Source organism: Branchiostoma belcheri, unplaced genomic scaffold (genome assembly GCF_001625305.1).
Source record: "Branchiostoma belcheri isolate BF01 breed outbred unplaced genomic scaffold, Haploidv18h27 scaffold6, whole genome shotgun sequence".
Taxonomy (NCBI): domain Eukaryota; kingdom Metazoa; phylum Chordata; class Leptocardii; order Amphioxiformes; family Branchiostomatidae; genus Branchiostoma; species Branchiostoma belcheri.
Window position 1 is genome coordinate 2,484,731 of NW_017804242.1, and position 11,281 is coordinate 2,496,011.

The 11,281-nt window shown below is 42.2% G+C and overlaps 1 protein-coding gene across 1 annotated transcript in view; it reads left to right on the plus strand.

The window, feature by feature from the left end:
- The first annotated feature begins 39 nt into the window (after positions 1–39).
- LOC109482246 (coiled-coil domain-containing protein 178-like) overlaps positions 40–11,281 on the plus strand; it is a 17,219-nt gene continuing 5,977 nt past the window's right edge. Inside the window, exons 1-11 of the mRNA XM_019784938.1 lie at positions 40–338; positions 704–769; positions 921–1,060; positions 1,456–1,600; positions 2,012–2,185; positions 2,669–2,893; positions 3,200–3,350; positions 3,783–3,995; positions 4,821–4,974; positions 6,899–6,994; positions 8,824–8,960. Of these exons, the coding sequence (XP_019640497.1) occupies positions 176–338; positions 704–769; positions 921–1,060; positions 1,456–1,600; positions 2,012–2,185; positions 2,669–2,893; positions 3,200–3,350; positions 3,783–3,995; positions 4,821–4,974; positions 6,899–6,994; positions 8,824–8,960 (1,664 nt within the window). The 5' untranslated portion in view covers positions 40–175. The remainder of the gene's footprint in view (positions 339–703; positions 770–920; positions 1,061–1,455; positions 1,601–2,011; positions 2,186–2,668; positions 2,894–3,199; positions 3,351–3,782; positions 3,996–4,820; positions 4,975–6,898; positions 6,995–8,823; positions 8,961–11,281) is intronic.

Genomic DNA, 11,281 nt, shown 5'->3' on the forward strand with positions numbered 1-11,281 from the left:
GGGAATCCTCGGCAACCATGGCTACATCGGAAAACAATATGGCGGCTGAAGGCTGAAATTGTGTATCATCGACATTTTTCGCGTCAAAACGCCGAATTCGTGGCACGCAGGAAGCTTAAAATGATTTGAACCACATCGTAAGGACCTAGGGTTAAAGAGAGACTGAAAAATCGCGATGCCAGACCCCAATTTGGAGAGAACTTTGCCGGGTTTTGAGGGGGCGGTCGCACACCCTCTCCCTCCTGGCCCTGATCCTTCGAGCGATCCTGATGACGAAAAGTCTGGGTTTTTCGAAGAGAAGTTGTTGAAATTCGCCCTGGAGAAGATCCAGAGTGAAGGTAAGCTGTACAGATTATCCTAAGGTTTCCATGATGTTAGTCAGAAGACGGAGCCCTTGCTAATACTAGATAATGTTGTTGTTTACATGTCAGGTCAACAACTAGGTCAACCTTAAGAAAATCCCTGTTCAAATAAAGTTGTTTGCCTTAATCATGGATTTTATTTCCATGGTTCAGTTTTTTTTCTTCAGAGCAGAAGACTTTTAAATCCAATAATGGAAGGCCACATGCCTGTTTGTTAGTTAGTTAGTTAGTCTGTTATTGTTTGTTGTGAATTGTTGTTCCTTGTCGATCTCATCAAAAGATGACAGTTGTAAGTGTATATGTGACATAACGATTGTATATTTTTCCATTTGTACATATAGGTAGGGGGAGTGACCCAGGTGTGCACAAACAGGAGGATGAAGATGAGTATGCAGAAGAGTCAGCAGGTACATAATGACTACATATGTATTTTCAAGAAACTTCAAGAAACATTGCAGTTATTCATTTACACTTCATAGGTGGTGACAGTCAATGCAACAGATAACATTGTACATGTAAAAGTAGATATAAACCCAGTTTTTATTTGTGCATTTCCAGACTCTGTAGCCCCGCTGGATGCCATCCCCCAGGACTGGCCACACGGGTTTGTGAAGCCGTTCCGCAGGAGAAGCTGTGCCCTGACCAATGCCGTGTCTCCCTGCATCAACAAGGCCACCTCACATCTGCACCAGCTGCAGGTGGGACAGGCATTCACAGTCACCTGCAGGAACATCATGTTTTAATAGATATCAATCAATCAATCAATCAATCAATCAAACTTTATTGCACAGTAATTGTAATGGATACGAATTGCTTAACAGCACTATTTAACAAGTCATGGCCTTGTATATTGCAAGGAATGAAGAGTTATAAGTAAGTAAGGAAGAACGTACAATGTACTATATATTAAATGAGTATAATGTCTATAGTATTCAAACAAGGGAATGAGGACTACATAATAAAGTAAGTATATATTGGCTAAGGTATAAGGAAATTGACTCAGGATATAGCCGTAGTTTGAGTAAGCTTGTGCTATACATAAAGCTATTGCCACAAGTTATGCTAACACAGACTGACATGGTTGTCTACACAGGACAAGATTGAGCGCTGGTTCCAGGAGAAGACTATAGAGATCATGAGTGAGTACGGGGAGTCGGCGGCAGGACGGATCACAGTGGAACCTCCGCCCATCGCTGGCATTCTGTCCTCCGGGTTGGAAGCCTCTCCGCAGGCTAAAAGTAAGACAAATATTCTCTATACGGTACCAGTCCTGTAAATTGAAGAAAGGCTGTCCCCACTGTATCCTTCACAGTTGCAGAATACATTGTACTTTGTACTTGGTTCTTTGCACTTGTGGAAAATTTCCCTGGTACAATGAACCTGACCCACTACCCACTGGTATACATTACATACATGTACATGTAGCATCATGTCTTTTCTGTCATGAAGAGTGGAAAAGTTGTTTAACTATCATTTGAGCTGGTTCGAGATCACCTTCACTTTTTTCCACTTTTTCACTTTCACATCGAATAATGATCATGTATCTGTGATTGTGTACTAAGGAAGAATAATGCAATTATGTTTACAAAATTGCATAACATATATGAGATCACAAAAATTCATGTGCAATAATAATCTCACCTCTCCAGGTAGCACAACCCAGACAAAAAAGCAGCTTCGGTTCGCCGCCCATTCTGCCTCGTCCAGTTCCTCCTCCATCGGCGCGCTGGAGAGGAGGCTGCTGGGAGCATCCAGCTCCAACGAGACCTCCACTGTCGGGACGCTGGAGGTCAGGGGTTACGGCGCGTCCATGGAGGACGAAGGTAACACAGCATGGTATTAGATAGAGTAGAAACAGTTAGTAGTAGTTGTAGTAGTAGTAGTAGTATAAGTATCCATGATGGATGAAGGTAACACAGTATGTTATTGGATGTACATGTAGTACTGGTAGTAGTATGGTAGTGTCAGTAACTTAGTATCAGTAGTAGTAGTATCAGTAGAAGTAGCAGCAATAGTAGTGACAGTAGTAGCAGGAGTAGTAGTAGTAGCAATAGCAGTAGCAGTAGTGACTCTATGAACTGTCCTCCGAATGGAATTGAAGTGACCTTGACTGTTCCAGTAGTAATATTTTAACAACTGTTCAATAGGACTGATTTTAATGTTATGGTATTAATGTTATGTTTTTGATGAATATACTGAAGATATGTTTATGTTCTTGAAAGAATTGTTGAGAAATCCAGGAAGATTAGCAGTATGTATTTTAAAATAAAGTCTCAAAGTCACATATCTTGCCCTTTGCCCCACAGAAGAGGAGGAGCCTGAGGTTTTGGAGGCGGTGCCGGAGCTGCCATATTTGGGCGCGGAGGAGGTGATTGACGAGGTGATGGCCCTGCTGGGCCGGCTGGAGGCAGACCGGCTGGACACGGAGAGTAAACTGGTGGAGGAGAAACAGAAGGGCAAGAGGCTGCAGGTGAAGATAGACATGCTGTCTCACAGGAGGATGGTGGAACTCCCGCTGTCTGTTCAGAGAGGTGAGTTTTCTTTTTACACAACCAGTAATGTCTCTCCTTTCAATGACTATGCTTACATTTCAATGCCTATCCTTTGACACCTTCTTCAGAGCCTCTAACAGGAGTGCTGCTTCTTGACACTCTATTGTACAGTGAACCAGTAACACCTAACTTCAGAACATAGTGAACCAGCACTGGTGAAAATGACAGACGGTCATCAAAATGTCAGCTCTTCTCAGCTCTCAGTTTTGAATAAAGAACTTTGCTATTCATCCATTCACCAACCTGATGAAATGATTCATGGACATACAATTGTTGTTGTCACAGAGCACGAGGCCTGTGCCATGGACATCAGTGAGCTCCACTGGCATGTGAACTACAAGACCAGGCAGAACCAGAGGAACCTGACCAAGGCTGAGGTGGCAGAACGACTCAACATCAACGTGAAGGAGGACATCGGCTTCACCCAGAAACACTGGTCAGTCGCACGTTGTATGGTTTCATTTGTGTTGGTACAATAACACTGAGTGCTCAGCTCATAACCAAGAGGTTCCGGGTTCGAATCCTCCAGCAGCAGCTGGCTATATTGCACTGAACTAGCCTTTGCTCATCTAACTCTGAGCAATATTTAAAGCTACATGTATCTAGTAGTAATGATGTCCCTACTGCACTTAGTGACAGTGAGTTCCACTCTATGATAATTGTAGGAAAAAAGGTTTTGAACACCTCGATCCTTGGTTGATAACTACTTAAAGGCATGACTACTTCTTGTTCTTTTGTGAGCTGGTATTAGGTACTCAGTAGTTGGTACATCCACCAGTTTCTTAGTCATTAGTTATTGAGTGAGAAAAAAATATGGTATGTGGGTATAGTGCATCATATTTAGGATGTTTCTCTGTTTAAACCCCAGCCCGCTGGTAGAAGAGAAGCTTGACCTTGAGATGGACTCCATGGCGCGGATCCGTCAGGCACAGCACGAGACGGACGGAGAGCTGGAGCAGACGCTCGGACGGCTCCGCAAGACGGAGGAGAAGTTCCAGGAGGCGCTGGACAAGGCCAACGTGGAGAGGCAGGCCATCGAGAAGGGGCTGAACCAAGTCAGGCAACAGCTCAAGCAGCTGCTGTAAGTAGATCTTATGTTGTGTATGATAGCCATTCAGCACCAAGGAGAGGGTAGGGATACAACAATATAGAGATACAGTAAGGGAAGTTTCATGATGCACTAGCCAACGTGGAAAGGCAGTAGATGAAGGACTTAGATCTTAGATAGAAAATATGTAGTATATGATAGGCATTCAGTACGAAGGAGATGGTAGGGATGCAGCAATAGAAGTTCTAGAAGGCACTGGACAAGGCCAATGTGGAGAGACAGGCCATCAAGAAGAGGCTGAACCAAGTCAGGCAGCAGCTCAAGCAGCTGCCCATAAGTACTACATGTCGCAGGTAAAAGACTTGGGTAGAAAATATGTAGTGTATGATAACCATTCAATACCAAGGAGAGGAGGCACTGGACAAGGCTAATATGGAGAGACAGGCCGTCGAGAAAGGGCTGAACCAAGTCAGGCAACAGCTCAAGCAGCTGCTGTAAATAGTAAATCTACTAAGACCAAACTCAATTTATGTTGGTTTTTGCAGTATGATAGCCATTCAGCACCAAGGAGAGCTTGAAGATACAATAATATAGCTTGGTACAACCTTTCAGCACAGTCAAAATTACCCATGAAGACCAAAATCTTATTTATGCCAGTGATGTTGTACATGATAGCCATTCAGCACCAAGGAGAGGGGGAGAGGGTGGGGACATAACAACAGCTGTTTGCATTTTTCAGTACAGTCAAGACGGCTCAAAGAGACCATTTGGGACGGAGAAAATCTGCTCACTACAGATGGGATTCTTGATACTGCTGTCAATTTAAAAACCAAACTGTACTTCCTGCTTGTTTCTCAGGGCTGAGTTGAACAGAGCACAGGCCATGAACACGGCGTACACGCAGAAGGTGTTTGACACCAGGAAGAAGATCGAGGACAGCCAGAACACCTTCCAGCTGCTGACTGAGCAACTGGAGAACTCTCACGCACAGGAGGCCATGCAGGGCATCAAGGTCAGCACAGTTTTATATCTGACAGCATTGTCCAATTAGGGGATATGCATCATATCGGCAGAATGTACTGCGCCTGGCTGTTTGGTCAATATTGCATCAGAATTTTGCCTCTTGCAGACGACATCTTTTCCAACATAACATTCCAAAGCTACAGACAGGATGTTAAGCTTATGTGTGCAAATACGACCTTATATGAGACGTTCTGCTGAAGTGCTATGCATAGTACATTACGGGTTTTGCTCAGGTGTAGTACGTTCTACTGACATACTGGGATACCCCTTTGTTCCAACACCCATACATTCTGACATAGGGTTAAGGTGGTCGGAACATAGGTTGAGCTTTCAGAATATAGGGGTGTCAAAGCATGTGTCTGTCCCCTTCCACTTATGTCCATTGTCTATATCATATAGCTTCACTGATATCTGCACAACAGAGAAATTTGATTTCAAACTTGCAATCTTGGCCTTCTGATTCGCTGCCAAAGTATGTACTGTAAGTCCATTTTTGATTACGAAATCTTTAAGTTCACGGTTTTCACGAAGACGCTCTTCTCGTGAACTCACCTCCTCGCGAACCCATTCCGTACGTACCACCCCCCCTCCCCCAAACATCGTGCGTCTCAGCTCTATACTAACAACTTCTACATTACGTAGTACTAGTAAATGACAAGACTCAACGAATAACAGCAGACTTCTTTTCAGAATCAAATAAACTTTATTCAATGAGCATATGGTTCACGGAGTCATTATTTTGTTACTAGTAATACAAGTGTTTCTTGCGAAGAACGGTAAAAGTTTACAAAGCCGACTAGACAACATCAGTTTTAACAAGAACGCTAGTTCGGCGATAACGTAGCGGTGAACAGCTGTAAACATGTGCAACATCGTACATACGGAATTTTACAACATACATCGGTAAAAAGTTGTTGTCGTGTACAAGCCACGTAAAGCAGAATTATTTACGGTACGGAAAATCGGCAAAAAAATAGAACCAAGCGGGATAGCGTGGGTCTTTGTCTTTACCTCGAGAGATCAAACTACACGAGTTCAACGTTACTCACCAAAGCTACACGCAAAAAAATCATTTCACAAGATTTCCATACATCCCAAGAAAATTTACGCTACATATACAACATTAACAGGTATTTATAGGGAAGAATTGCACGAAAATCTACCGCCGAGTAACCGCCAAGCCGATCGACAAATCAAATTACAAGAAATCCAACATGGCGGCCTTTGTTTACATAGCGCGTTGTCTAATGGTCTAAGTTTGCTTGATTTTTTTTATTTTTTTTACAAATTGTGGAATCAACATGGTTTTAAACGTTACCAAACAGCAAATTTATAGAACAGTGCGCTAAAATTTCACAACTAAAGATGATTTACGCGAGGACTACTGTGCAGAAGTTAGCAACATTTGCGAGCCGAAAGTTCAAACATGGCGGCGGCTTTTGTTTTTACTCACGCGCCCGTCGGCTCACAGCGGCTCAGATCTCTGTGCGGTCCCATCCCCTGGCGATGTCCATGTTGTTGGCGATACTGTCCAGTGCACCCAGGACCCAGTTCGCATGGGTGGGCTTCAGTTTGGACAGTGTCATGTCCACGGAACCATGTTCTAACCGCGCGTACCTCGCACGTACCTCACGCGGAAAAAAATTATTGACTGTCGGTAAATTTGCAGACATGTAACGCCTTGTTAAAAATTACCGACTCGCGAAGTCATAGACCTCGTGAACTTCCAAATTGCTCCATCTCGTGAAATAAAGCATTCGTGAACATAACTGGACTTACAGTATGTGCTGGCAAAGGCAGGATACTATGAGTTGATTTTTTTTACTTGCTTTCTCTCAAGCATTATCAATATTTCATGCTACATGAAAATGTTGCTGTGACAAGTATTTAATATATGAGATGTGTTTTATCAGGTGAAAGACTTCCAGAAGAAGATCCAGGAGCAGGAGTATGAACACAGCAGGCTGTATGAGATCTGTCACAAGTGCAGGACCGAGAGGACTAAGATGGTAAGTCCTGATTTAGCACTGATCAGCTAATTGATTAAGAACACCCTGCTGTATAGGGGTGGCACAGAAAATTTTTAAAAAGAAGGGTGATAGAGTGACATTGGTCAAAATGAGTTGTACTTAGTTGTCACTAGGAAAGTTCCTCAGATAAATGCTAAATGTATATAGATTGTTGTGTGTTTAGTGTCTATGTGGTCCTGTCTGTACTATGGGGTTTTTCCTGAAATAAAGTCATTCATTCATAAATGGACGTCCCATGTCTGAAGGGAGCGGCGCCTCAAGCATGTTAAAGAATCCACCTCGCATGAAAAAAGTACGGATCAAACCTTACTGTCCTATGGTCATACTGTCAGATTCAATGACAATTGTTGAGGTTACTAGAGCACTGAAAGACCTGTCAGTCCTTGTACCAAAGACAAAGATATGGTGCAAGTAGAGCAAGAGTCACTCACTTACTCACGGCTTAGTGTCTGTTATTCCCCAACTTCATTTCATTTATTTCATTTATTTCATTTATTTCGAAACCTTTTAGCCCTGCAGGGCTAGTCTTCCAAGGCTCAAATACATGGAATACAGGCACATCGTTACATAATTATATACATAGGAAATAGTGCATAAGATACAGTGCAAACGTTTAAAAAGACAAAAATACATCAAACATCAAACATTTAAAGGAACGCATAAATGAATATTAACAATTTAAAAACTAGAGGTCGGCTTCATGTGACACTGTTTACTATGACTTTCTTAAACTTGAGAAGGTTACTCAGTGTCTTGACATGATAAGGTAGGTCGTTCCACAACGATATAGCACGATACAGGAATGAGCGCTTCTTACTGTTCGTCTTAGGTTTGGGTAATCTAAAGTTGTACTGTGCAGCAGATCTGGTATTGTGAATGTGAGATACATGAACAGGCACAAGGGAGTTGTATATATACTGTGGTTCATGACTAGTGACAATCTTAAAGAACATAACCAGTGTGCTAGAGGAGAATCTCTCACTCACAGTCAGCCAACCAAGATCAATATGCATCTGCCTGGTAGGTGTATCAGGAGCACATTTCAATAATAATCTACAAGCCCTATTCTGAACTACTTGCAGTTTGCGCATGTTAGAGACTGACATGCTAGCTAAAACTGGTGCGCAATACTGTACCACTGACAAAACCAGTGCACAAACAACAACCTTACAAACTGCAAAAGGCATCGCCCACATGTGTCTTCTCAATAAGGCGATGTTTCTAGATTGTTTTGAGGCAATGTGAGTGACCTGTAAATTCCAGGTGAGCGACCGATCCATATGTAGCCCAAGCAAAACTGTCTCCCTCACTTCCTGAACCTTCTCATCACCGATAACAAGATCTAGTGAATTGTCAGGTATATTAGCAAGCCTACGTGGGGTTCCGAAAAGCATGCATTTGGTTTTAAGAATATTTAACACAAGTTTATTCATGCAAACCCAGTCTGATAAACTTACAAGGTCGGAATGCAAACCAACAGTGATGTCACTTATAGTCTTACCGGCTTTGTAGATAGATGTATCGTCTGCGTACATTTCAGGTGTACTGCTTAACACAGACAAAGGTAGGTCATTCGTAAACAGTGTAAAAATAAGCGGGCCTAAACAACTTCCCTGAGGGACACCACACTGAAGTACAGAGGGTTCAGAGAAATAACTTCTGAGGGTTAAACACACTGATGCTGAGGCTTGATGGCAGCCCACCATTTGTCTCTGTCCTCTGGGTTTACATTATGTACATGTAGGTTTAGGTGGTTGAAGTCCTACCAAGCCCTCACTCTATCTGTTCTGTTGATATTTCCCTGACAGCAAGAAGAGTTTGAGGAGGAGAACACAAACCTGGACATCACCGTGGAGCAGAAGCTGCAGTACTGTCGGGACGTGCAGGTCAGGAACAGGGACGCCAAGGTCGACATAGAGGAGATGATGGACAAACTTAACGAATGGTGAGTCGAGAGTAGATGTACTTTGCCCCTACCATACTTGGTAGCAGCAAATACCACTCAAAATGTTTTTTAGAAGAAAAAAATAGGAATACCTGAATTCTGGGTTGATACATTATATTAGAAAATTTCATATGCAACTAGATAAACCATGTATTATAAGCTTCATCTGTCTTACACCTACAGCTGTCTTAAGAAACAAGAACCTGGACATATGGAGGAGTATATGTTCGCCCCTGTAGATGTAACATACAGTACCGTTCGCGTTATAGTTAACCGGGTACCCCGTTACTAACGAGTTAGATTTTCGTCAGAAAATGGTTAGATTTTCGTCAGAAAATGGTTAGATTTTCGTCAGAAAATCGTTAGAAAATCGTCAGAAATTATTTCTAACGCGTTACCGTTTGCGTTAATGCGTAGGGTCGGATTTCATGTTTGTTTTGCGCGCCGACAAGACAATAGCAATTTGCCACCTCCTGGGGCGCGCGGGCGTCCGCTTGTGTTGCGATGTTGCCCCACGAAACATGACATGTCTGACGTAGAAAAAATATAAATCGGTAACTCACGCCTAAAATTCACGGCGGTTTTTGGTACAAAAGAAAAATTATTATAATTTTTGTAAGGCCCGCGGCTTACCTTTCGGCTCCCATGACGCCACTTCCGTGCCAATTCGGGACGTTTCGGGACCCCGCCTGCATGTCGACTTCGATGTGTATTTTGTACAATAACGAGTGGAAATAACTTCAATAAATGAACATATTTCTTCTGAGTATAGTCGATATTAACACCAACAAAAAGTCAAGTGACGCACGGTAAGAAAATGTACGTCACTCCCGGCGCAAGGGAGTGACGGTTCAGGTACATGTAACTCCCGGCGCAAGGACTCATGTCATGCCGACTGAATGGTTCGTCGGAGCCGATCTCAGTGGAACCCCGGCCGAAATGGAATGCCCCATACGGTAAGTACAACGTATAAACTGAATTGTAAGAGGGTTTATGAGTGGTAAAATTTGAAATAGTCCGCTAACCTTGTACGTTCTCGTATCGTTGCAACATAACATATGACAGTTCTGCCTCGACAATGACAGGCGCCCGAGTTTAAAATTTAGCTTTCTGAATTCTCTGCCGCCCGCTCTCTTTTATTCACAAGAACAAACTTTCCATAACCTGGGCCCCGAGATAAAAGTCTTAACTCTCCTCTGAACAGACTTTACGTTTACGAATGACTTTACGTTTACGAATTAATACTTACAAGTATGGAGTTTTTCTGCCTTTGATTTTGAGACATAATACATTACGAGTTTTTTTTAACATTGTTGTTGTTTTGTCTTTAGGTGTCAAAGTTTAAATACGGTAGCACCTATACATTCACAGCGGCATTAATACTCCAACCAGTTCTCCGCCTCGGTGATTGTTACTCGCCATGGGGGTTGGTCAATCGGGAAATTGCCTTACCTTTCGTTGCGATGATGACGCCTTGCGAACCGGCCGCTCGAAAACACACGAAACGTTTCCCAATACAATACTGCAATAACGAACGAACTTTAATAAAGACATACATGATTACACCGGTTATGAAGAAGGCTGCGTAATACTATATCAATCGAGAATTTACGGTAATACAAGATTACGCAATTTTTCACTAATAGATCGTTCTCATTGAATGTACAAAATAGTTAATTTTAAGGTCGAAAGATCAATGAACTGTTTTTTCTTCAGGCAAACCTGCGCTCTGATTAAATAGAGCCATGTTGTCGGATGCATGCCACAATGTGGCAATAAGAGAGTAAAACGCTTATGCTAGTCACATCTTACACCGTCTCAATCTAAAAGGCATCGCGTCTTTTTTCAATAGATTGCCATTTTCTGTTCCAGTGAAGACGACAATACGACAGTCAAGACGACAATAAGTCAACTCTATGTCATTTAAAACTACCTGTAGTTTCTAGAAATTGGCACATAGTTTTCAAGATGATATACTAGTAATATAAAACATGCCAGAACTCGCCGTAAATGTGCAATGTTCTGGAACAACTTCGTAAAGTGTTTCTCAGCTAACTTGTTGAGGATAAAACGTAATTGAAACGGAGTACAAAATAACTTCAAAATCTACATAATAAAAGGCAATTGTCTAAAAATATAGCTATTTGTCTAACTCTAACAACTAGATGTAAGGAACACCTACTACATTTGGTATACAAGTCTGCAATGTGTGTCAAATGCTTCATCGACCTGTAGATGAGTATGAAAGTTTTACACTAAAGCGCTCTGCCCTTTTTTCCACTGTTAAACAAAATACTATATATAGATATATATATACAGCA